The following is a 27666-nucleotide window of genomic DNA, read 5'->3' on the forward strand; positions in this document are numbered from 1 at the left end:
GATCCTTAAGGCTTGCCCAAACAGCCAAATCTTCATAGTTTTGTCAAAGTATAACAGGGCTGGAGCCCAGCTGCCTGTTGCAGAGGGATGGGGGCAATGACTGAGAAGGTTGAACTTAAGGGTCCCTGAAGATCCTTCAGGTAAGATCAGGAAGGAGCCTTCTGCTCTAAATCTTAAAGATGGGCAGAGAGCAAAGGGAGAAGTTAGTCAACAGATATCCCAAGTCTGGTACCATGAAGGGCTTTAAAGGTGACAGCCAACACCTTGACCTGTACCTGGTAAAAAAACTGATAACCAGTGTTAACATGAGCAAAATCACCTTGCACCTATAATTGGTTGCATTCTGTTGCAGTTTCTGATCTTCAAGAGCAGCCTCGTGTAGAGGTTTTGTAGAGTGCATTTCAGTAATCCAGACGAGAAGTGACCATCGTATAAGTGCCTGATTCAGGCTGGGTACACCAAAGGGATCTATTCAAAGGTCCTCTCCGTTCCTCCTATTGCTGATCCTGAAGCAGTCTATGAGAATCCCCAGATGACAGACCAGTTCAGCATGGGGAAGCACACAGAGGCAAAATAGAATATCTCTGGAATTGGTGGGCTTTTGCTGCCAAAGCCACTGTTGGGACTGGCCTAAGCCTGTTCCTTCATATCCCACCCGTCACAACTTCCAAGGTATCAAAATAGATTATCAGCCCCATCTCCACTTCTGTTCTGATGCGCTATCAGATTCTCTTTCACCTTCTCAATCCCTTCCCCTCAACAAACATGTACACTTATCAATAGATTTTGCTGTGGGTATTAAACCTCTAATATAAGTGTAATTATAATTGCAGCACCACTTTATTAGAGAAATGAATGGGGCAGAAGATGTTGGCTATTGCCTTTTATTTAGAGAGATGCGATATAATTTCCTGTCTCCCTCCAGGGGAGGATGCTGGTTACATCTCTTAATCCTTATTTCCTTGGGTTTGTCTTCAGTCAGAAGCAATCAGACATTTGAGAAGAGAGCTCAAACTAATTCAGAACTTTAAGACATTGTTCACTGTGGGTGCTGGTTCTGCCTTCATTAATAAAAAATACAGACATAATACAGTTTTCTCAGAATTATTTAGTGTGCGTATATCCACAAATACATACAACACACAACATACTACCTAATAAACATAACATGGAAAAGTATTCCCATGCGGGGGTTACATTTTGATTCTGTAATATGGGTGTGGTAAATTTAGTGGCTTCACTAGTTTAATAAAATCTACAGTGTTGTATTTGAAATGTATTAATATACAATTTGAGGGATAAAAACAAGTGGTTCTGTTCTTTCTTTGGTTTACAGATGAACGTGGAACATCTGACTGAGAAAATGAAAACCACAGTGAAAAGAGGCCTAGTATTGAGGTACCCAACTAAACTTATTAGAGGGGATTAAAAGTTTAGAAGTCATTCAGTTCTTTGTAAGTGTCATGAAAGATATTCCTTTTTTGGGAATGGGTTATGAAAATAACGTTGAGAAACAGGAGGAAGAGCTACAGCCTAGACAACTATCTGAGTTCAAAGCAGGAATGTAGTTTGAGAAGATCCTTCTCTTCTCATAATCCCATGTCCTGAATGAAAAACAGGCATTTTACATATTTGCTTGCTTTTTCACTTTCTTTGGCCAATAAGCGCCATGAGAAATGAAACGGGGGAAAAAAGTATTTGATCTCCTGGCAGATTTCTTTAGATATCTTCTGAACTTTGGCAACTTTAAAGCATATGGACTTCAGCTCCTAACTCCCCAGCCAGCCACGCTTCTGGAAGTTGAAGTCTATCTGTCTTAAAGTTGCTAAAGTTGAGAAATACTGATTTAGATAGTATAGACAGGCAGCTCTCAGCATCCTTCTCAACTAGCTATAGCCCAGGAAGGTCATAAGTTTTCCGTTCAATGGAGTATCGTGGAAAACAGCACAAGCATTTTAATACCTGAGGGGTCCTTGGTGCTCTCTGAGCTTGCTTGTTTTCTTGCAGACATTTCATTACCCAAACTAGCACTGATGTGTTACCTGGTTTGGGTAATGAAACATCCGCAGGAAACCAAAAAAGCTCAGAAAGCATCAAGGACCCCTCATTTCAACTCTGAGCTACCCAGGGCTTTTTTTCTCATAGAACGCTCAGAACGGAGTTCCGGCACCTTTTTTGGATGTAGGGTAGGCAAGGCGGGTTGTATGACGTGTGAGTTCCTGCACCTTTTTCTTTTACAAAAAAAGCACTGGAGCTACCAATATTCTCCTTTATTTCAATACCTATATAATATATGCATGCTTTAGCCTCATGCTGAGGCATACATCAAAACAAGTGCAGCAGCTTTTCAGCTCATCTGATTTCTGTGCAAAGGGTCAAGTTTGGAGGTCAAGTTTGCATTTGATGAAAATAAGTATGGGATGCTCAAAAGAGCCAGATTTTTCACAAAGGTTGAAGAATAATCTTAGGCTGCTCTTTGAAATCCACCTTCCTCAACCAGATGTTTTCCAGGTGGATTGAATGTTGGTACTCCTAACTTGCAGCATTAATAACTACAAATTATAGGCTATAAAATGAAGGCAAGATTTTAATCAGTGAAGCAGGAAGACCGTGGGAATAGAATAGATAGAAGTCAGAAGTATATGCAAGACTTGTCAATAACATTCTGAAATAAAATGCCCTTTGTACAGTATTATGCCAAAAACATTTTCCATTTTATGGACTATTTATTTAGCCAATTCTGTGTTTTCCTGCTACATGTATGCTTCTTTTCTTCATTTTCAGGAATGAAAAATGCAATGAAAACTACACCACAGACTTCATATATAATTTGTATTCAGAGGAAGGAAAAGGTATATTTGATGCCAGAAAGAACGTTTTGGGACATATGCAGCAGGTACATCAGAAAGATCAGACTTGGTACTATGTGTGAACTCTACTATTATAATCAGTGTCATTGGGCAGAAAAGCCCCAGTAGTCCATTGAACCCTGTTTCCTTACCTGTCTCAACGCCATCATTGCAGATCTTTCTATCCAAAGACTTTCAAGCTACTGTCCTCATCACATTTCCATAATGCTAAGGTTTAACATATAATTTAATATAACTTTTCTTCTACCTTCACAGGGTGGGTCACCGACTCCATTTGACCGGAACTTTGGAACAAAAATGGGTGCCAAAGCTATGGCATGGATGTCTGGCAAGATCAAAGAGTGCTCCAGACATGGTACATAGGACCTTACCATTAGATTGCCTCTTAGATTGGTGGGCAGCCAGACCTGTATTGGTAATAAATAGGGTAGGAAAGAAATCAATTACAGTAGGCAAAGGAGTATCTGTGCCAGAGGTTTGATACTATCTATGGTGTTCTTGAATCTTGGGGTCTATAGTTCAAAGTCAGTGCTTAAGATCTTTCCATATATTCAAAGCCTGATACTTAATTCTAGGGTTTTGTTTTTAATGGAAGACTTTTCTGCTAAATCCCAATATATCACTTTACACCCAATGTTTCAAAATAAAGGCTTTCCATTGGAGCTTTCAGTAGAATAGGAATTCAAGCTTCCATTAAAATGTCAACATTTTGTAATGCTTCTTTTGCAGGTCGTATTTTTGCCAACACTGCTGATTCAGCTTGCCTGCTGGGTATGCGCAGACGCGCCCTGGTATTCCAGCCCCTTACGGAACTCAAAGAAGAAACAGATTTTGAGTAAGTCTTCTCTGTAGGATTCATCAGAAAGTGTGGCATGGAAAATTCTTTGTTTGACTCAAGTCTAATACAACTTACATGCAGCTGCCATAGGCATTTACTGTGCCAGCTAATTTTCTGGTCTTTTTGTGGTGAACATAGATTCAGAAATCTAAAAAATGGCAGAGGACAGGGAAGTCTAAAGTTGGAAATTTCTCTGAGAACGGAACGTTACGTTTGACTTAAATCTGCAGCGAGGCACTGTAGTGGATAAGGAGGTAGGGGAAGACTAGGAAAATCCAGATTCTAATGCAACTTCAGCCATACATCCAGCCCAACATATTCACAAAGCTGGTTTGTGTGCATGAGCTGCTTTGAATTCCTTGAGAAGAGGATGTGTGTCTAATTAATAATATGCAGTTAAGCTTATAACGGAATGGCTTAAATAACGTGATAGTGATTCATTGAACCTGGCTCATTTTACGTGTAATGCTAAGCTATACATTACATACCCAAGCACAATTTGGGGATAGGGTTTCCTCCTCCCAAGTTCCAGTTTAGTAGATTCCTAGTTTGTTACACGAATGCTGATTTAAAATAAAATTCTAATTTGTTAAGCAAGCACAGAATTCGGTGTTTTAGGCATGTGTTTTTAAAACGTCAATTGTTAAATAACTCATAACTCACTTTAAACAAAGCAGGCCCCTTCTGGAATGAAATTGAATTCTTTGTTCTTTCTTTGATCATGTGGGTATCCCACCTTTTTTATTATTTTTATAAATTAACTCAAGGTGGTGAACATACGTAATACTCCTTCCTCGTTTTTCCCACAGTAACTCTGAGGTGGGTTGGACTGAGTGTGTGCGACTGGCCCAAGATCACCCAGCTGGCTTTCATGGCCAAGGTGGGATTTGAACTCATGGTCTGGTTTCTAGCCTGATGCCTTAACGGCTAGACCACTACAGTTTAACTTTGTGAACATGCCCATTATTACAACTTCCTACAAGTTTCCCAAGCTTGGGTAAATATTTCTCAAAGGCATAGTAGCTGTAGCCACCAAGTATGTTGGAGTGGAATGGGATAACCCTGCCATGAAGATCCTGACCTTACCTTTCTTCTTCTTTGACAGACATCGCATCCCCAAAACGCAGTGGTGGCTGAAGCTTCGTCCCATCTTGAAGATTCTAGCCAAGTACAAGATTGAGCTTGACACCTCAGAGAAAGCCCACTTGGAGCATATCACTCACAAGAGAGTATCTGGGGAAGGTGCCCTGTGAACATTTAGCAAGCCAGGTGCAGCTGTCCCTCCCCTTTCAATCATGGCATGGAAGGAGACTTCTAAATAAATTACAAATCCTCAGTTCCTCCCCCAGTTTAGCATGCAACTTTCCATCTAGTGTTATGTACTGTAACTGTAGCCATGTGCCTATTACATATGGCATATCATTACATCGTGCCATACCTAATACTTGCAAAACTTTCTACCGTTTACTTTCTTGGAAAACTCAAGGCAGCTTAAATAGGCTCGCTGCTGGCCTTTCTATTGGGATATTAGCTAGGGTCACTCTTAGGTTTATCAGTATTATATAATCATATGCTTCTGGGGGCCCTCTTTCTCCAGAGTGGAATGGACTACTGCTGCCAGATTTTCCTAGCCAATGTCGGAAAAATTAGCCAAGGCTATTTGCTGCACCAGGAATGTACTTCAATAGAATCTTCTTCCATCCTGTCATCATTTGAACTGGACAGAATTACGGTTATTAAAACTTTTGTCATCTAAATGCCAATTCTCAAAATAGATTCAACTCATCCAAGTGCTCGAAATAAAAAAAACCCGTAACTATTTGACTAGAAGTTGTAATATCTCTGCTCCCGACATCATTTTAATTGTATCACCAACCTCCGTACTGCAAGTGATAGACCCAGCCTGTCTAGTCATTGCTGAATACTATATCTTCTCATTGCTGTGTCTCTCCCATCCCCAGTCACATTTTTCCTTCTTTATCCAGAGCAAGATTCATTGAGTTTGACTTAAAGGGAACACTGTGCAAACTATATAAAATCATCTCTGCATTTTTACATATGACAGAAAAACAAACCCACAAAGAAGCACCAGCCACTTTGTGCGTCTACAAGGATAGGAATTTTGCTCTTAGAAACAAAATCAAGCTGTTGATTGGTACTTTTTCTGTTAAGGATTTCCCTATTCATTTGATGAATTTAATGCCTTTCACTAAAGCTACTCCACTCACAACGTGGCTCATTCATAATGACGTTTTTGCTTTGGTGAAATCCACATCAACATCATTAGTTCACCCAGTTCATCTATCCCCAAGTTTAGATTTCAATTCTCAAAATTCCAGTCAGAATTATCACTATTGAGAAATCTGTGGATTCACACGTCTGGTGAGTGTGGGGTCTATGAGAATTCACCATGGCCAACTCTCCACAGGACAACTTGTTGCCAGACAAAAGTTACACTAATAACAAATGTGGAATAGAATCATTAAAAGATGCAAGAGGAGGGACAAAATGAGATGTGGTTGACAAAAATTAAAATATTTTTTATTTATTTTAAATAATTAAACAGAATTGTTAAATTGTTCTGCAGTGAGTTGTCCTGCGGCAAGTTGGCTGTGGTGAGTTGACCACAGCGAGCTGACTGGGGCAAGTTGTCCCATTCCCTGAATGTGAGCTGGTCTACCTTATGAATATAAAAATAAGGAATGAAGCAGGAAGAAATCACTCAACTTTCTACTGCAAATAGTCAAGAAGAAGAAAAATAATCATATGAAGCATTCTTACGAAGACATAAACAACAGAATAAAAACTCTCCGGTACAATGTACATTTAATCAGCAAGCTTTTAATAATATCCAAGTCGCCTGTGCACTGAACAAGCGTTCTTCTACAACCAAGCACTTCAAAGAGTACTTTGAGCTTACAACGTTTTTCTTGTAAGCAGGTCCAGGTCAATATGGAGGAGAAGACATAGCAGGGGGAAACAAAACCATCTCATACTTAATTATTCCTTTGGAAATTGGCGTATGCATGAAACAAAGTTGTTTTGAAATTTTTCCCAAATCACCTTAGTCCAGCTGCAGTTCAGCAGAAAATCTGAAAAGTGGTGCTTCTGGGTTTTGGCTAAAACAAAATCTGAATCCTAGAATGATTTCCTGAGGCAAAGAAGGCAAGATAATTACACTTTGTTTCTTTTCTCCTCTCCTACAAGTGGCTGTGTCCCAACTCTTGTATTGAATAAAACAGACCCATTCTGTTCAGTATATAGACCTAAACTCCAAAAACGCATATTTCAGCTGTGGTGCCCAACTATCCAAATGCAGATGGTCTACGTAGAGAATATTTTTTTCCACTTCCCTATTTCTGTATGAACAGTGTAGGTTGTGGCATTCTAGTATTGTTAATTTGCCTGAGCAATAAGAAAGGAAACACATCTGAAGAGAATGATGGCTCTGTTCACATCAAGTAGATTCCACAGTCCAGAATTGTAGCATGTAACACTGATTATTTCAACAATTAATATAACTATTGCCACACTTGTCTAATTTTCAAGATGGCTGTTTAGGGTTCTAATTCCCATCTCCCCCTCTTCAAAACAGAAACAAGAATATTATCCCGAGCAGATAGGAGCCACTTCAGGAATCAATGTGAGCGCCAATCTTGGGGGAATAGCCAAAAAAGGCTTATTGTCAGAAATTACAACTCTTTCTGAAACTGAATAGCAGATAAAACAGTGATTGTAATTACAATGCCCACAAACACAGGCCGTTAGACTTGCTTAATGAAGGGGGCAGTTGGGACTCGTATCTCAGCTCCCCTGCATTCATAAGGATGCTACTTCTTTTTCTGAACCAAGGGAAATATTTTTGAAAGATATTTATCATTTTACACGTCTACAACTTTACAGTGATCAACAGATATAGGACTTAATAAATTATACTCGTCACCCCCAGTTTTTCATTTTGGTTAAGACAAATCAAGGCAATGGAAGCAACAGAAGTCTGCCAGAAAAACAGAATTACAATCATAATTGTATGGCAAGAAAAATATATTCCCCATTGAACACAATGGGGAAACCCCTTGAAGCATTTGAAAAATGCCTTAACTTCTTCAAAAATGAATACTTTGCCATTTCTTCGCCTGGGCACACTAGAACTGTACAATAATGAATGTGCTGGCAAGCTCGAAGCTGACTATACTAAATAGTTCCATTGTTGCTAGGCTCAATAAGAGCCTAGTAGTATTGTCTGGAGCTGCAACGTACAGGAAGTGAAACAACATTCTGAAAAGCTTTAAAGCCGTGAATAAAATATGTAAATGCATGCACCACAGGCAGAAAAGATGTCCTCCTCACTATGCAAGATGCAAACCTGCCATTATCATTAGTATGCCTCCAGAACAAACGCCACTGACTTAACTTTTTTCCATTGCTCAGGTAGGGCAATAGTTTCTACGGATGGCCATGAGGAGGTGAGAGTATGGTAAGCTAGTCTGGCTAGAGGTCTCTGTCAGCTTGATCCCGAATATTAACTTTTTATGATGATTACACATACAACCCAGTACTGTAAACAAAAGGCCGAGTTTTTTTTAAAAAAAACCTTTTTCGTTATAGAATGTTTGTTCCTTCCTCCCCAGCCCATCTCATTATCTTGTCACAAATTCCTCACCCAGGCCAAAGCAACACGCTTCACCATCTCCTCAGATTTCTGTCACTTTGTTCTGTTACACACAGAGATGGTCTAAAGCAGACATGTTAAACTTGCGACGTCATGCAACGTATCGGGATGGTTTTGCCTTTTTTTTTAATCCCATTTATATCCTGCCCTTCTCCGAAGACTCAGGGCGGCTTACAATCTAAGAAGCACAAATCAAGGAGCTTAGCAATAGCATTGCCGGCAATGGGGTGGGCGTGGCTTCCGGATGACGCGTCCAGCCTGCGGGCCAGTAGTTTAACACCCCTGGTCTAAAGCAATAAAAGATGGTCCAAATTAATGAAGTGCAGCACTCAAGATCCTAAACCAAACGATGCCCTGGAGCAAGGGTGGGCATACACATGTTGGCGTATACATGACTCTTGGTAGCGCCTCCTTAACGAAGCAGTGTCTTTCCTGGCCTCACCCTAGTCAAGCAAGCTTAAGAATTATGCATTTGAGTTAAAGAGGCATCAACTGTGCACTTAGAGCACCTGGCAGGCATCTTCTTGATGCAAATTGGTACTCTCTAGAATTGTGTGGCCGTTTTAAGATGTAGAAAAGGTCAACTGCATACTCACACTCACTCTGAAGCAGCTTTTTGGCTTCGGTTCCTAAATTGCTGGGATGCTCTGTTCTTGATCTTCAAAAAAGAGCTCTTGCCTTTCTGAGCATCTCTGCAGCTGGATGTGAGAATCTCAAAGGAGTTAATGTAAAAGAGAACAGCCCTTAAGCTCTACTGGAGCCGATCAGCTCACCAGATTTCTTTATTCAGATTCATTAAGCCGTTACATTCCTGAAAGGAAATCGTTTATCAATAGACAAAAAATATATGAAATGCATGGACGGTCTGTCTTAGGAGAGCCTGAAACTAAGAGGAAGGCTGGATTGCTCAAATGATTTGATGCATGGAATGAGTTTAAATGAAAGAAATGTCGCCATTCTTCAGCCACCTCGGCTTGTTTTGCAGTACCAGGAGACAACTGGCTCTGCGAATGTTTCACAGACAACAGACGTCAAATCCTGAATTTAAGAAGTGTTCTTCAGGAGGTAGAACACAGGCTTGTTTCACTTGGGCCTCCTGGTCTTAAGAAGCCAGAAGTCCTTTCCTAGCCTCCTTCGCTACAGTAAGGTCAGAAGGATACTACAGCAAATGGAGAGGCTAAGGGCAAACACTGGACAAAACCGCAATGTCGCCAGCTGTGTCCTGGAGCTACATCTGTAAAACCTATTCTGTGCTGCTGCTACTGCCACAAAGACAAAATGCCACGCCCACTGTGGCACACCAATCTGCTGGTTAATACAATCCTCTGGGGGGGAAAAAAGAGGAAGCCATCATTTAAGCAAGACATATTCTTTCAAAGATTCTGGCAGAGGCAGTTCCTTCACTGCATCTGGTAGGAACTGCATACCCAAGCTGTGGCGCACAGCATAGCGCGAAAGCGTCTTTAATGTGCCCGGGACAGAGCATAACATGGTAAGCTTCTCACAAAGCTGCTGATCTCGCAGAACCTCACGTGGCATAGCACCATTTTTCCTCAATTCAAAGTGTCCAACAGCTCTGTGAAGGAGATCAAAGCAGGAATCTTCTCTCTCAGTGCCAAGACCTCTGACCAGCAGGGCAACCAACCTTGAAATTGGGGTCTGCCCCTTCATATTGACCATCCGGACCTCAGCTCCATACTCTAGGAGGATGCTGACGCTCTCCAGGTTGCCCTTCATTGCTGCCCAGCTCAGAGGAGTGTCGTTGTTGTAATCCAGAGCATTGACAAAGGCACCGCTTTCCAAAAGTGTTCGGACACATTCAGCATTGTTTTTAAAAGCAGCCCAGTGCAGTGGGGTGTCCTTATTGCCATCCAGTGCATTGGGATTTGCTCCGTATTCCAAAAGGATCTCCACACAGGTCTCATCCTTCTCAGCTGCATAATGAAGAGCTGTTCGATTGTAGCCATCAAGGGCATTGACCTGAAAAAACAGAAGGAGGCGGCGGAAAGTATTTTCAGTATGACTAAGAGAATTAGCCATAGAAAAAATGACCAATAAACTCACAGAATGGGGTAGAGGAATCCTTCATTCAGTTCAAGCTTCCATTAGGACTGAGCATCAGGCAAAGCACTTTGTACACTACAGCAATCCTTCTCAAAATACAAATTCTTTCTTGACTACTTAATCTGGATCAAACTCAAAAATCTGCAAAGAAAATCCTGTCTATATGTTTTAGAAATAGGATCTTTCTGATAGGTCTCTATTATTTATCCCTACCTCCTTATTGCTCTATGTAGGGGCACCTGACTAGCTATTAATGCCGGATTAATCCTTGCCTTAATCTAGCATAAACTGTTCTTAAATTCCCTGTCTCTGTCTCCACAACAGGATGGTGATTTGTGTGATATAAGCAATCTCTTAAGAGGCTGAGATATGTCCCATTATAAGATTTTTATAACGTATCCTGAAGCCAATGATATTTTTTTTGCACATTCGAATGTCTTGTTTTCTCTTACTGTGAAGAAATGTTCTAGTTTTAATAACCAATGCTGAATTAAGCTTTCTCTTGTTCTTTATTTATGAAACAAAAATCACCGTAATTCATATTACAACAGATGAGAAAACTGAAACACAACAAAACTGTGGCAACAGAATTAAGTGACAAAAAATAAAAGCACTATTTGAAAATAATGGCAAGGGTACAAACGATACAAATCTCAAGAGAATATGAGATTCTGAAATATACATCCTTCTTAGGTACAACAGGGAAAGAAAGTATTGTTATTCAAAAGGATTTTTTTTTACATTAGAACATCTTTCTTCCCAGTTTTTGCCTTTGAGAATACGTAATATTTATCAATCTCAAAACTTGAAATAGCACTATAAAATACTATCCAATCTTACATCACCCTTGTATCCCATTAAAATGTTTGATAAATCTATTTATAACCACTGGCTTAATTGGTTTTTTAAATTTGTTTTTCAAAATGCTTGTGCCTCTTCTTACCTGGGCTCCTTTTTCCAACAGCAGCTCAATGCAATCAGCATCAGCCACCATGCAAGCACAGTGCAATGGTTTCAGAGTACCATGCATACAGTTGACATCTGCTCCCTGGAAGAACAGAAGAGAAAAAATGAAGGATACTCATCATGTACTTCTAGTCCAGGGATAGGCAACCTTGGCTCTTTTATGACTCATGGACTTCAACTCCCAGAATTCCTGAGCCAGCAAACTTTTTAGGAAATGAGCAGAAGGTTTTGCATGAAGATCTGCAGGAATTGTAAACCTAACGCTTTTCTTCTTCTTCTACTACTTATACAAGACAAACAAGAATTAGTAGAGAAATACAGTGTAGAGGTTCTTAGGACAAGATAATGATTTTCCGATATTCAACTCTCTGAAGTATTTCTCGAGATGTGCCGACTTCTGGCTTCTAGAATCCCTTTGCTTTTGATAAGAATTCTAAGTGTCCATGCATTTTGGGGGGGGCAATACAAATTGGTGAAAAATACTTGAATATATTAAACCAGCCTTTTTCAACTTTGCTCTAGAATGAACTGAGCAACGCAGCAATTCGGAGCTAACCTGCACATATTCTGGAAACTATAATAGTATACTCAGTGCTTTTTTTGTAAAAGAAAAAGGTGCCGGAACTCACACATGTCATACAACCCACCTTGCCTACCCTACAAGGTTCTATCCAAAAAAGGTGCCGGAACTCCGTTCTGAGCGTTCTATGAGAAAAAAAGCCCTGAGTATACTAAATTTAGACAGCGCCAGGGTAGGAATAGGAAAGGTCTTTTCTTTTTTTGGTACCTTTGAGTCCATCTTGTCTCCCCAGAACTTCCTGGCTGCAGACAAGATACTAAACAACTTATATAGCAAAGCAGCTGACAGTTTCAATCAAGCATCTCATCCTCTCTAAGAACTGTGTAATTGGAAACTGCTGGACTATTGCAATTTGACACTGAGGAGTATTCAGACCTTTTGAAGAAAAAAAATATCAGGCTTATAAATAAAATAAATAAATAAACCTTTATTGTCAAAGTACAACATGTGTACATTGAGATTAGCTGAGCCTCCCCCCGTGCTCCCTCCCCCCAACACACAGTGACAACAAACCCTCCATCCCACCACACTATGTGAACCAACTACACCACACACCGGCCTCCCAAGTCAATTCTGCATAAGAATATGTCCCATTTAAAAGCCTAACAGCCCATGGATAAAAGCTATTTTTCAGCCTGTTGGTACGGCTGGCTATATTCCTATATCTCCTACCGGATGGTAGGAGAGTAAAGAGATACCGTCCAGGGTGTGAGTCATCCCTGAGAATCTTCCTCACTCTTCCAAGGCAACGAGCCCAAGGCTCGCTTGAGAAACACTGACAAAAATACTACAAACTGTCTCCTTTTCTAACTGGAATAAGTCATGTTCCTTTAACTCCCTGTTTTATAGAGCCATGAACGTATGACAAGAAGCATTATGGACATTCTTTAAAAACCCTTCCCAACCATTCTTCAGTGCAAAATCTTTTCCCAACAAGATAATCTTCAAGATGTGAGGACTGCAACTTGGAAAGGCAATGCAGACAGGAAACAGTTCTAGTGTATATGGAAGACAGCAAATTAGGGGAGGGTGGTCCTGGAAGTTATTCAACTGGAGAACATCCATGAGAATATAAGATGATACCTTTTCTATAGTAGTTTTTCAAATGCAAAATTTCTGAGGGAGGGAGTTCATCTCCAATTAGTTTTAGGTGACTGACTAGACGTAGTCTTTTGTCAGGCTTCTGACAGATTTTAATTTCATTCTAGATCATTTTAAAGTGTACTTTGCATTGTTGAATTAAACTGTAGTTTCTTTTTGGGGACCTTGGTAGATCAAAAGGTAGGTTAGAAATACTATTGTAGCTGGATTTGTGACAAAAAAGTAATAAGATGTGGACCAGCAGAAAAAACAGCCAATATGATCTCCGCAATTGGAATAATTCTTAGAACATCTGTTAATATGTATAGGAATTTTTAAAAAACCCTAAAAAATATAGTTGCACAGATCATAGTAATAGTATACATTTCTAACAAGTATTTTCTTTTCAAAAAATTTTACATGCTCAGACGAGTGCATTTCTACTTGCTTGAGAAAGATCATATAATGTCTCCATTACATAGCTGCTGCCTTTTCTGAGGCAACATCTACTATATTCCCTTTTATCTTACACAGAGGCGGAGGAAGGAAGAGTAATGACAATGGTTTCCTACTGCTAAGTGGTATTATACTGCAGTAGGAAATAAGAGCAGAGTTCAGACCACGATACAGAGGGAAGTGGTTTCCATGCCAATTCTGGAGTTGCCAATTCCATGACAAAATCTTCAGGATTCCCCCCCCCCCAAGAGAATGTTAAAATCCAAACTTTACAATATTAGGCATTATGCAAATCAATTCAGAAAACTATTAAAGTGGTATTATTTTTAGATTGTTTTCCAGTTTCCTGAACTATGACACACACGATGCTAGAAATCTAGCAACTTCTTAAAGATCTATCAAATTTAAGATATGCTATTAGATAACAGCTATTAAATGTTACAGTTATCCATTGTCTTATCTGCTGCTGTGTCTCTCACTCAGTTCTCAATTTATTCACACTTCTTCCCTCGAATTCCATTCTTCACAATCCAAGGTAACATCTTTCTCTCACAAGAGGGGCAAGGCCATCCTCCTCCTAACTTGAACTTCCATCACAGTGTCTTCCAGTATTGAGACCACAATCCCCAGAAATTCCCATGGACTATCCGAGGCACCCTGTTTAAAGAAGGATGTTTAAAGTCTTCTTCCCACAGTGTCCTGAAATCAATTGCTGGTAAAAAATAATTGCTGTTATCTCAACTTAGTGTCTTCTAATAAATTCTCAGTATTATACTTTGGTATATAAATGGTAGTTTAACGTCTGCCAACGTTCTTGCTATGAAGACATTCTCTATCTAAGATAATAGGGAATCTCTAAGCGTTTGTTCCACTCATCTCTTAATATCTGTATATTAAATTGATTTATTGATAACCTTAATAATTTTAAAAATACGAATCCCAGGCATATTTACTTAAAGTATAAAATCTTCGAACACCAGGATGGATAAAAAACAGTCGTTTATCAGATAAATTTACAATTAATCGCCACATAGAATTGCCACCCACCTACCAGGCATTAAAAGCACATCAACAGCAACAGAAAGGTCTACCCACGATAAAAAGGAGAGAAACCAAAAGAAATCAAAGTTGGACAACCAGGACACCAGAAGAGATATCAAAAACACAACAACCCACCGAGCCCGAAAAACAGGAACAGACGACAAACAATCATGCAATAACTCCCGAAGATCGCAGGTGGATAGAGCGAGGGAAGAGAAGACAACGTCACGCGCACGCACAAACAGATGGAGAGCACCCGGAAGACAGGAGCTTAACAGGAATGGATGGACGGACAGGCACAATGAACAGAAGAAAGCGACCATCCCAAGGCCAGGAAAATAACCAGTGAATGTGTGACCCATCGAAAGAAATAAAGCAAACACAGGATAACCGACTCATACAAAAAAGAAGATACCGATCATGCAACAACTAGCCGAGAAGACAAGGAATGATCTGAAGACAACCCCAATTGAACAGATATGGGCGAACCAAGGAAAGACAGCGCTGCAACACACATACACACCAACACACAAAGAACGTCCAAATACAGCGAGATCAACTAAATCAGAGAGCAGACTGCAAGGGCGGCATATAAATAAACAAAAAACATTGGGGTGGCTAGTCCAGGGATCAGATAAAGATCAGTGGATAAGGACTGAAAAAAAGTCATATGTGCAGGTGAATCGGGGCGGGGAGCTGTTTGCAGAAATCACGGAAGGGAGTCAAGAGGGAAACCCAGGCATAGCACAGAATGGCCAATCACAGGCAAGGAGGGTACAGAAGGAGGACGCAGAGAACAAGGAAATACAAATACCAACAGCTATGACATTGGATGAGGAACAGCAAAAGAAAACAAGACCAGTTAAGGTAGGGAGGAGAAATTTTTTTAAAAGGGGACAGTAAGACCGGATTGCAAGGGAAGCGACGTGAGACAGTCAGAACAATCGCAATTGGCTAGAGCAAGGTCCATCGCATGACCAATGAGCAGAGCACGGAACTAAACAGGCTTACCAACGGTTTTTTTCAAACCTTCAATGTTTTTTCTCTGATGACGCTGGCAGAGGACCAGCGAAAGCTTACATTAGGTAGATATACTTTAAACAGTTACTTTTTATTGCTTATTATGATCTTTTAGCAATAAACGACTGTTTTATCCATCCCGGTGTTTGAAGATTTTATACTTTTAAGTAAATATGCCTGGGATTCGTATTTTTAAAATTATTAAGATATATATATATATATATATATATATATATATATATATATATATATATATATATATATATATATATATATATATATATATATATATATATATATGTTGTAGCAATAGCAATAAGACTTACATACACTTCACAGTGCTTTACAGTCCACTGTGGGTTTTTTTAATGTTAAAAGATTTAACTAGTTGTTCTAGTAACTCGGAGGTCTCAGAAGCTGAAAATGCTGGTCCAAACAATGTTAACAAATGTTGTACAGTAGTTGTAAATACTGCCATTGAATTACATTTGATAGATGATATTTATTTCTTAGCACAGAGTATCTTAAAAATTCATTCTTATCATGTATCAATTGGTGTAAAATCAATATCTCTAATTTCATCCTATTTTTCCATATCATCACCTTTTTCTCAATTTTTAATGATGGGTTTCCCCATAAAGTCAATGGGGAAAAGAATTAATTTTTTTTGTTTATATACATTCCATTCCACAGCTTTCTGATATAATGTTTTCCAGAGGTCTACTGTATTTAGATCCTAATACTATCCATCGAACCAAAACTGTCATATATGTCTACTCCAAATTGCCCAATTTGGAAAGTTAACACTAATCGTTGGCTTCCAGAAGCTCAAGTTTTCAGAGGATAAATATTCTCTTGAATTATATATCTAATACATGGAGTTTGACAACTGGACAATAGAAATGGATTTTCTGTGTCCAGACTGATATTACAACAATGGAATGATAAATTTATGGCCCCATTTACTGAAAGAACAAAGTCCTGATTACACTTGCTACTTATGGATTCCATATAGACATAAACTTTCTATGAATACCGGTAGATATAATGAAATATGAGACTGGTTTATACAAAATACAATAGGTTAAAATGTTATATAAGTGTATTAGAAATGGAATAGACTTATATAACTATAGAAATAGATATAGGAAGACATAGACCACCCATAAGGGTAAGACAGAAATTTTACTCTCAGACACATACACGTATTTACTATAAGTATATGTGTATGTATACTTATTTGCATAATGTTTTATTAGATTATACATAGAATTGTAACTTTTACTGTTGCAACAATATACTATGTATTTTTTTCTGTTATACTTTTTCACTTTTTAAGCATTTGTTATATTTTTATAATGTATGTATATTTGTGTTTTGTTCCTTTTGTGTTTTACTTTGTTATTATTAAAAAGAACACCTTAGCATCTTCCAGAAATCTAATACCATTAGGGAATACCAATATAAAGGAGGACAGTGTACTAACAGCTAATTGCTATGAACACCACATAAGTTTTAAAATTTTCTTTTAATCCTTAACTTTCTCTAAGTTCCTAAGATTTTAAGATGGGGAAACAAGTTCAGGGGTATGAGTTAAATAATCATAAAAGAGTCATATGTTATTATGATCTCAGCCTCAACAGAAATTAACTGATCCTAGAATTTAGCTAACACTATATGAAAAAAAATCTAGGCAATCTCTGAAATACAAAACCTTGTTTCCATCATTGTTTCCTTCTCATATATGATATAATCAAAAGAAAGTCCAGGATGAGTGACAGTCATTGCCTTTTTCAGTGCTGTTGTAACTTTGAACAGTCCCTAAACCAGGGCTAGGCAACCTTGGCTCTTTTATGACTCGGGGTCTTCAACTCCCAGCTGGCTCAGGAATTCTGGAAGTTGAAGTCCACGAGTCATAAAAGAGCCGAGGTTGCCTAGCCCTGCTAAACAAATGACTGTAAGTAATACCTGTATTAACTGCATTTGAAGAGGACTGGTCTATATTCTCTATCAAACCTGAAAATTTAATTTAGGAGAAAGGAACAGGAGGTTTTAACTGACTCCAAAGAAATCACTACTTAAAACTGCAACCAAGAGGAGCAAAGTCAGATTCGCTCTCCTAGACTTTATAAACATTCCCAGAAACTTTTTAAAAAGCAAATAAAACCTTTTCCTTAGCTTTTTTTCACCTACCCTTCTTATTAGGTCTTCAACATTATCATGCGGGAAGGATCGGATGGCTGCTATAGTCCGGATCAAGCGCTCTGACAAAGAATATTTACTCTGGATGCTCTGCATAATATACCACATACTGGAATTCAGTTTCCTTGGTTACTTTACATGCTCCAAGTTGCCTGAAGAAGCACAAACAAAAGAAGAACTTTTTAAAAGCACAATTTATTTTAAAAACTACATAGAAATCCCAGCAAGATGTATAGTAGTAGCATTAAAAAATATCATCAGATTTTTGCATTCATTAACCTATGATGGTGAGGAAAAATTAATAAAGAACAACCTGAGGTTTAGGAGGTGGCTCAAACTTACCTGGACAGTACATGTACAACTAAAACATATCTTCCAAATTAATCCATTCAGAAAAATCAACTGGTATCGGCAGACATTAGAGAATTATTAAGAGATGATAAAGATGTTCTATCTATACCATGCAAAATGGATTAACTGCATTGAAATCAAGAAATAAAAAGAGCAAACTTATGAAAACACCTTGAGAATAATGTCTGGAACATTATGAAAATAAGATAATTAATCCAAGTAATTTGGTTGGATTATGTATTTATTTTCACTGTTACATTTTTTTACTAGGCTATTAGGAAAACAATTATCTCTGCCACATTTCCAACAGCCTTTGTTGGATCATTCCTACAATGGATGAAGTCTGCACCTTGAGGGTCCTTCTAGAGCTCCACTATCAAATATACAAATGAAGCCTCTCCTACCAATTTAGACTGGTGTTACCTTCCCACCGTAGTGGTCCCTATTTTTCTACTTGCATTTTTTAAGTGCTTTCGAACTGCTAGGTTGGCAGAAGCTGGGACGAGTAACAGGCGCTCACTCGGTTACGCGGCACTCGACCAGCCAAACTGCCGACCTTCTGATCGACAAGCTCAGCGTCCTAACCCACTGAGCCACCGTGTGTGTGTGTGTGTGTGTATGTGTGTGTGTGTGTGTGTGTGTGTGTGTGTGTGTGTTTGGACTGCAAGGCAATCAAACCGGTCAGTCCTAGAGGAGATCAACCCTGACTGCTCTTTAGAAGGCCAGATCCTGAAGTTGAAACTCAAATACTTTGGCCACCTAATGAGAAGGAAGGACTCACTGGAGAAGAGCCTAATGCTGGGAAAGGTTGAGGGCAAGAGAAGAAGGGGATGACAGAGAATGAGGTGGCTGGATGGAGTCACTGAAGCAGTAGGCGTGAGCTTAAGGTGTGTGTGTGTGTGTGTGTGTGTGTGTGTGTGTGTGTGGTAGAGGACAGGAAGGCCTGGAGGAACATTGTCCATGAGGTCACGATGGGTCGGACACAACTTTGCAACTAACAACAATACACACACACACACACACACACACACACACACACTATTGATGCAATGTAGGATCAGATTTGGTTATCACTAATCTCACAGCTGCATGTAGGCAGACAGACAGAATCCATAGGAGACCGACAAGAAACCTCAGATGTAGATTGAGAAAATAAATAAATCCTAGTAGATGACATTGGAAAATTATTTACAAACTATTGCTAAGAAAGGTCTCTCTAAAGACACCAGGAGATGAGCTCAACTCAACAGAGACTTGGTTAGATTACTGCATTGGGACTATCTTTAGAGACAATTCTGAAGCATTAATTAGTACAAAATATAGCCACGGGAGTATAACTGTTTGCATGACACCCTTTGGCATGACCTTCACAGGCTGCGAACTCTTTTCCAGTCTTGATTCAAGGTCCTCAAACTAAAGTATAAAAGTCTTCCCAACTCTGAACCTTTTCACATATATTCCTATCAGCAACTTGAGTCATTTTTGAAGTCCTGCTCCAGTTGCCTTCTTAGACCAAAATCTGACAACTGGTTGCCTAGTAGTGGATCTTCTCAATGGTAAGAATAACTCCATCACAGTGAAGCATACCTGGATCTAACTTTAGAATCTTTCTAGCACCAAGCAAAACTATTTTACTTTCCCAAGCCTTTTAATATATTAATATGTTTACTGTGTACTGCAATATTTTAAATGCACATTTACTATGTTTTTATTGTTAATATATTGCATTTTAATTATTACTATGGGCTAAAGTGTGATTTTTTTTACTACTGTAAATTTCTCTGGAAAAACTCTGCTTGAAGGCTAGTAGGACAGGACATCATTATGGATTATCAAGATTGTAAACTAGGCAAAAAGGTTGCAAAACATCCTAATAAAAAAGGCACCGACAAACCATAACTATTCATATAATCACTAGGAATCAATGGTATTTTAAGCTTTTTTAAACAAAATTTTACAATAAATGCATTGGATTAAAAATTCTAGAATTTTTAGCCAGCATGATCAACAGACCTGGCAAAGTTTGAAAACTTGTGATTTAGGTTATTTGTTCCTCCTGAAAACAATAAGACTTCATTAGAGTCTATTTATATTCTATGATTAACATTGGTTTTATAAACTTTTACATTTTAAACTTCTTGTTTCTATTGGAATTTTTGAAATTTGGACTCAAGCGTATCAGTTAAAATGCAAGTGTCCCCTTAGTTGCAGAGTTACTGTTTTGACTACATTTTAAAGCATATTGTACTTCTGATTCCATTCTTGATTTTAAATTCCAAATTCTAAAGAAAACTCCTTATAATAAAGCATGCAAATAAACAATTTAATTCTTCTATTTGGAGACTTGAGGAACAAATTATGTTCACAAATTGGCAATTTATACATAAACAATCCTTGAGGCTATGTAATTATAACCGTCATAATGCAGCAACCACCTCAGGTTTTTTTTCTTTTTAATGCTGCAAGGAAGGCAAAATATTTGGTAGCTCCAGATCATCTTTAAATTCAGTTTGATGCTGCAATCCAGATCATTGCAATAGTATCAGAAAAGAACAAACCATACTAAGAACAGAATAACAAAGATGGTATAATGTGATAAACAAGATAGGGGGAGGGAAAGAGTATTAATGCATATGCCTGGTAAACATTCACATTCAGGAGATTGCCATCGCCACCAATTAGGAATGAGCTGAAAGAAAACTTGCTGTGCTGCAAGACAACCGTTAGCAAGCCCTTGAGAAATTAATACACAAGAAGAAATCTGAACCGTCTCCAGGATAGCTGTGTTCCTACACACATCAACAAAATGGTTCCAAGATACTCTTAAGGAAAAATATTTCTTCAGCCTCAATATACGAGGCTGTCCTTATCTGTCACACAGCCATGCCAATCACAAGTTGTTACATAACAAGCTGCACCTCTACTAAAATCACTGTATTTTTGCATTTTTAATACTGTATTAGCTGAGTAACCTTAGTACAAGATGATTTGTGGGTTCTGCTGGTCTATCAGAATCAGCCCACCTCCCAAAAATAAAAGTAGAAAACTTTTTAAAAGTAGAACTTTCTAAAAAAAAAAAGGTAGCCTGCAGTGTTTTGAATACATCTGACATTCCAAGCCACATGGCCAGTAAGCAAACATTTCAGTTAACTTCTAACTTGAGGAAGCTTTTTGGAACATGTTGTATCTTACCTCTAAGAACAGTATTAATTAATTTTCCAGGTGCAGTTTGGTTTAATACCATTGTTTTGTGAAATGACACTGACAGTTCTCATTTAAGAAGTACCTTAGTAGCCTTGGGTGACAAGACAAACAAATTGGCAAGAATAGAGTTAGGATAACAGTTATTTCCACGGAATCCAGTTCTAAAACAACTTAGCATCATCTAGCAAATAAGCTTACCAGCATCACATCTGTTATTTGGATGGGAGAGCACAAGGAAATCCCAGGGCTATAAGACAGATTAAAAAGTAGAAAAAAATATCCCAGAAAGCAACAATAATAAACCAATCAGAATTCTGGGGGCAGCTTTTCAGACTAACCATTTTAAAATAGTGGCAATTAACTTTTGCTTGTTCTAAACAAGACGGTCAAGGAATTTCTTGGAAAAGATACAGCATAATTTTTGGCTGCAGTCTCTGCAATATGTAGGCTGTAGACATCTTTTCAAAATGTCATGTTGTTGGCATTTGGTTGGACAAAGGATGCCCATTTGTATCTATGTTAGCTTCCTGAATTTTATGCATTTTCATTTCATCCAAAATTGGTGCTTCTTACTGTAACCACAGGAAGAGTGATGGTAGTCTACACAGTAACCAAGAAGCAAGTCTCCTGTAACACCTTAGCATCTAACAAATGCATTAGACTGAAAGGGTACTATCAGACTCCTGGTTTTTGGTTACCACAGACTAAAGGGCTTTTTTTCCACCTACAAAGAAAACAACAGAGCGCACATCTTTTACATTTTAGAGGGAATTATCTCCGCAATTCCGCACACACAAAACAGAGGGTCATTCTGCAAGAGAACAGGAGTCTCTTGCTTCTCAAACAGGTGCCAGCAACCTAATCGTGTCTGTGTGTATACTTTACCTTACTGACCCACACAGAAACACACACACACACACACACACACAAGAGAGAGAATCGATAGATCGATAAGAGATCGATCGATAGATATATTTTACCTGACACAGACGACAGGCATCCAAGAACAACTAAATGCAGGAACATGTTTTTCATGCCACCGTTTGGATCAACGTACAAGAAACAAGATTACGCGTCAGGAAAAAATCGTGATCCGGAGGAGGATCCTCCCAACCCGACGCTCTCCAGGCGCAGACACGACGTATTACTCCCGTGCCAGAACGGCCGGAGTTGAGAACAGCTGTAATCCAGCACGTGTGGACAGAGCTTGGCTGCGGGGGGGGGGGCGGGGAAGGGGGCGAGAGAGAGAGGAGAGGGACCCCTCTCAATGCGAGGTCGCCGCAAAGAGACGGACCCCGCTCTCTCGTCGCTCTTCCACACGGTCGCCTCACCTATCGCCTAGGCGGCTTTTTTTCCGTCGAGCAAATGACCCCGGAGAGCGCAACAACAGCCTGGCCACCACGTCACTCCCCCCCCCCCTCCGCACTCACCGACTTGGCGCCCACTTGACCGCGCGCCCTCCGCTGCTCGGAAGTTTTATTTATTTATTTATTATTTTAATTCCATTTATATCCCGCCCTTCTCTAAAGACTCAGGAAGTTGGTCCCTTCAACGACCGGAAATCCCGGACGATGACAGCTAGAGGCCGACTTTCCCGAAACCCCCAACACAAGCCGACAAGTTGTCGCGCCGCTCAATCCCTTCCTCCTCCCCCCCCGCCCCGCCACTTCCACTCCCCATCTAACTAAAGCCGACCCTTTTCACCAGGGGTCTTCAAACTTGGCCCTTTTATGACTTGTGGACTTCAACTTCCAGAATTCCTCAGCCAGCAAAGTTCTATTGTCTGTCAATCAACTATATTTTGTAAAATTTATTAGCTTGCCCATCTTACAACAACCCAAACATTTGGTTTCTCAACTGTAGTTTATGGCATAGCTAAACTGCAACTTCTAGACAATTGTTAAATGAGTTCTGATACTCTTTCTGCTCCATGATGCTTCAATAAGAGGCAGTGAAACAAATATTTCAGATCAGAGCCCCCAGCTTCTTGCACAGGTGGAGATATCTAGCATTTTGAGAACATGTGGTCAGTCTCACAAAACTAAGAGGTTACCCATTTGCAAATGGTTGCCACACTGTTACATGCCTGGTTTATCAGAATGGAGCATCATCATCAGAATAGAGATTCAACCAACAAGTCATCCATATTCCCCCATCTTGGTTTTGTTTTTGTTTTTTGTGGAGGGGGAAGGTGACTACACTTTGAACTAAACCATTTAATTTCAGAGATGTCCTGTTTTTGTGTAAAATGTTATCAGGATTACTTCAGTATTTTTCAAAATCAGACAATATTGGATTCTAGCAAAGTACCAGTTTCTTAGTTTACTATTTGGAGGAGGAGGAATGACAGAACCCTGGGGTGGAGTTAAAAGAGGGATTAGCCTAGAATTCCCTACGACCTACGTGATCCCAAGTGGATTAAGTCAAGTACCACCACCCCGAATTCTGTGTGGGGTAAGATCTGCTCTTTCATGCCTGTTATTTTTTAACACCAAAAATCAAGGGAGGTGGAAATCCTGATGTCCACCAAGAAAAATATCCATGGGCATAGTAGTTCTCTAGATTGAGATCACAAGCATATTCTACAACCACACCAATACATTATTACTTTTGAGGGTGGGAACCCAAGAGTGTGATCAGCCCCCCCCCCAATTTTCTTGTTCACACAATGTATTCAATGATGATATTATAAACATTTCTATAAAGGAAAAGAATAGGGACTAAAGGTTTAGTTTTTTTGTGTAAACAAAGCCACTATAAACTATTATGAAAAAAATTCCTAGTTTAATCCTAATTGCTCTACTTCACTTCTTTCAGTTCTTATCTAATAGAATGGCTGCAAATTGAAAAATTGATGGAAAATCTTAAAACTGAAAACTGCCATATAAGATGAATAGGGGAAGGAATAGTGTTATCAATTTTTTTCTTTTTACATGTAAGTAGTAAATTTGCCCACCTTTGTAGATTGAAAAAGTCCTGAGGCACCTTAAAAACTGGCTAATTTATTATGTTAGATTTCATACATTTCAGCCCATTTCATTATATGCAGAGGGAGCTGTCCACAAAAAATTTGTGTGTTGGAACAAGGAACAAAAAAGAGAGATCAGAAAATGACAAGATTTATTGACACTCCATTAAAAAATTACCGGTACTGTTTCCTGTTGATTAGAAATCTATAATGAATTAAAAGAGAATTAGCTTAGTTTTTTACTTTTTAACTTCTTTTGCCATTCATTCTCATTCAGGTATCCACCCATTAAGCAGCAAGAAGTTCCAACTTTTTATTCCTCTTCTGACAGTTAGCAACTCTTAGCACTGTGAAATCCTTGGTGCTCTCCGAGCTTGGCTGGTTGTTTGCAAATTATCACCCAATTAGGTAACAATATCATTGCCTCAGAACTCTAACCTGCTAATAATGTTTATGTCATAAGAATAGCAGCTTAGATTTCATGAGAATTAATTAAAACACATGAATAGGATGCCAAATAAGAGAGAGCAGCTCAAACTGAATAAATCACTATGTGACAGAAAGATTATAACCTGCAAACCTGCAAGTCAGAACAGCAGCTTACAAATGACTTATTTCTTACTGAAGCAGCCTCTCCCAATCTGGTGAAAATATACTTCAGGCATTAGACTACAACACGCATCATCCCTAATGAGCATAGCTTAAGATCAGTATAATGGAAATTACAACTACAATTACAGTAATGTTTAGGAGATCAGAATAGTCCTGCTAGATCAGACAAAATCTATTGGACAAAAGGATCCATTTTGTCTAACCTAACATTAACCCCAATGACTGGCTGCATCCTTTTCATGAAGCCTATAATCAGCCTGAAAGATATTAGCTGACATCTACTCACATCTTTGTTTCCCAGCAGTTGACATTAACTGGGACATGGCTCTGATTGTGAAAAATTAATTTAGAAGGATATTAGTGGCAAGCAAATTTAGGCCATAGTAATAAAAATTGGTAGATTAAAAAACAGCAGGAGGGTTACAGATACTCTGTTCATGAAATGCAATACAGTAGTGCTCGACTTACGATCACAGTTGAGCCCAAAATTTCTGTTGCTGAGACACTTAAGTGAATTTTGCCCCATTTTACAATGTTATTTACTACAGTTGTTAAATGAATCACTGCAGTTAAGTTAGTCACACAGTTGTTAAGTGAATCTGGTTTCCCTATTGACTTTGTTTGTCAGAAGGTTGCAAAGGTGATCACATGACCCCAGGACACTGCAACCATCATAAATATGAGTCAGTTGCCAAGCATCTGAATTTTGATCACCTGACCACAAGGATGCTACAATGGTTCTATGAAAAATGGTCTTAAGTCACTTTTTTCAGTGCCGTTCTAACCGAATGGTCACTAAATGAATTGTTGTAAGTCAAGGACTATCTGTACAGTACGGAGGGAAAGTAGCTACTGGAAAATCAAAGGCCAGATCTAATTGGTCAGCTACATTATTTAGAAGAGGGTGTCAAACTGCCGGCCTGCGGGCCCGTTGCATCATACGGAGGCCGTGCCCACCCCAGCTCCGGCAATGCAAAAAGAGTTGCGATACTTCACGACATGTCACGTGATGTGGCAAGTTTAACACATGTGATTTAGAACAAGAGAGGAGAGAGGAGACATAAAGTAGATGTTTGCTTGTTTTTAAATCAGGTTCAGGTTAGTTGGTTACAGAATTCCTGTAAAAAACAAAATAAACTAGAAATCTGCCAACCCTTAATTAAAGAAATAAAGTCAGAGGGAATCCTTGTCTTAGTGATTTGTTTAGTGACTATCTGAAGTTACAATGGCCCTTTAAAAATGGCGTATGACTATTTTTCACATTTATGACTGTTGCAGCATCCCCATGTTCACATGATCAAAATCTGGATGCTTGGCAACTGGCAATATTTATGATGGTTGCAATGTCCAGGGGTCATGTGATCACTTTTTGTGAATTTTTGACAAGCAAAGTCAATGGGGAAGCCAGATTCACTTAACAAATATGTTACTAAGTTAGCCGCAGTGATTTACTTAACTGTGGCAAGAAAGGTCATAAAATGAGGCAAAATTCACTTAACAACCTGTCTTGCTTAGATAGGAAATTTTGGGCTCAATTGTGGTTGTAAGTCAAGGACTATTGTACCTGTAATGTATGCAAAACTTTGAAGGTCCAAATTTTCCACTGCTTTGGTAAATTGTGTCACATTTCTACTCCAGTGGCCAGACTAGCCCGGCAAGTATGAGAATGGAATTGTACCCATATGGAGCAGGGCCAGATTAAGGTGAATTGATGCTCCAAGCACAGTCCAACAACAGGGCCCCTGACCCTTCCAATGCTAAATGACAAAACATTAAGTCTCAGTAAGTGCCAAAGGTGAAATAAGAGGCCTTCCCCTCAGGTTGAACCCCAGAACTACAGTATATTAAATATAAACTTTTTAAAAAAATATTTAACATCAAATAGCAATAAGCAAAATAAGCAAATTATTTAATAACCAGAATAAAAACTGCACATTTTCAATACTTTCAAAGCATTGCTAGTAAGACTGTTATACTATAGGAGAAAATGCAAACATACAAAAATATTGAAAACTAAAGTCAAGCTTGACAATGAAAGAGTTAAGAGCATGATAGCTGGGGGGGGGGAAGCTGAGCATAATACTGCCCCCCTTCCCTTAGTTCCCTAAACAGATGCTTATCTAGGTTAATGCTTAATCCAGGGTTGATCTAGAGGACACAGATTCCAGAAAGTTATATCAAACGGTAAATCGAGTTAGCTATGCCAGAATAACAGACAAAAACGCAAGTGCAACAAGCTGTTCCATCTTTGGCCCTTGTTTTTGCTTTCTACCTACATGACCGTTGCAATCAGAGAAGGAAGATCTATATTTATTTCTAGCTGCTTGCTACACCTTGCGTTCACCGACGTTCATTCCAGCGAGCCGCACAACAACTTTACACGCACCCATTCTGAACCTATAAGATTCATGCAGCCTGCACCCTCGTTTCCCCCTCTGGAATCGATACCATTTGCTACCAACGCCCCAAACCTGCTATTTGCAAGTCTGGAATCTGAGATAATCCTCTTCGACATGTAATTTGGATGCATAGACCAAGCCCTGCAAATTTGCATCCAGCCTGAGAAAAGCGGAAACTCACCCAACCCTTTTCTTGACTTCCTTGAACCATTAACTCGAACTCCGGGAGCTGGACCACCTCTTCATTTCTACCCTCGCCTTCAAGAGCGGGCAAGCAACACGCTCACCCTTAAACCATAGAGCTCCTAGTTCCTCTCGGTTCCTAGCGATCACCAGGAAATGC

General features: G+C 39.1%; 2 protein-coding genes across 7 annotated transcripts in view; one reads left to right on the top strand and one right to left on the bottom strand.

Annotated features, from left to right (window-relative positions):
* The window catches only part of PFKM (phosphofructokinase, muscle), a 33106-nt gene extending 27579 nt beyond the window's left edge, over positions 1–5527 (top strand). Inside the window, exons 18-23 of one of the 2 annotated variants that reach the window (XM_081315788.1) lie at positions 1337–1398; positions 2785–2896; positions 3126–3225; positions 3600–3705; positions 4814–4977; positions 5306–5527. In XM_081315788.1, coding sequence (XP_081171914.1) covers positions 1337–1398; positions 2785–2896; positions 3126–3225; positions 3600–3705; positions 4814–4961 — 528 coding nt within the window. In that variant the 3' untranslated portion in view covers positions 4962–4977; positions 5306–5527. Of the gene's footprint in view, positions 1–1336; positions 1399–2784; positions 2897–3125; positions 3226–3599; positions 3706–4813 lie in introns of both variants that reach the window. The other variant, XM_081315787.1, reaches the window with a different exon arrangement.
* Positions 5528–6517: 990 nt separating this feature from the next.
* Positions 6518–27624, bottom strand: ASB8 (ankyrin repeat and SOCS box containing 8). Of its 5 annotated transcripts, none has more exons than XM_081321389.1 (4): positions 27505–27624; positions 17781–17941; positions 11388–11492; positions 6518–10360 (listed from the first exon to the last, which is right to left on the bottom strand). In XM_081321389.1, exons 2-4 carry the CDS (start codon positions 17895–17897, stop codon positions 9731–9733), a joined length of 852 nt encoding a protein of 283 aa, XP_081177515.1. In that variant the 5' UTR covers positions 17898–17941; positions 27505–27624; the 3' UTR covers positions 6518–9730. The 5 variants fall into 5 exon arrangements, with proteins under 5 accessions (XP_081177515.1, XP_081177516.1, XP_081177514.1 ...); XM_081321390.1 differs by lacking the exon at positions 27505–27624 and adding an exon at positions 22775–22828; XM_081321388.1 differs by lacking the exon at positions 27505–27624 and adding an exon at positions 22325–22396.
* Between the last annotated feature and the right edge of the window lie 42 nt (positions 27625–27666).

The sequence above is a fragment of the Vipera berus genome (genome assembly GCF_964194415.1).
Source record: "Vipera berus genome assembly, chromosome: 2".
In the NCBI taxonomy this organism is placed as follows: Eukaryota; Metazoa; Chordata; class Lepidosauria; order Squamata; family Viperidae; genus Vipera; species Vipera berus.

Excerpts from the sequence above, each read along its gene's own strand:
- ASB8 (XM_081321389.1), bottom strand. The coding sequence starts at position 17,897 with ATGTGGTATATTATGCAGAGCATCCAGAGTAAATATTCTTTGTCAGAG. Across the intron at positions 11,493-17,780 it reads TTGAAGACCTAATAAGAAGG|GGAGCAGATGTCAACTGTAT; the intron begins GTAGGTGAAAAA and ends CTGTTCTTCCAG. Across the intron at positions 10,361-11,387 it reads TGTTGGAAAAAGGAGCCCAG|GTCAATGCCCTTGATGGCTA; the intron begins GTAAGAAGAGGC and ends CTGTTTTTTCAG.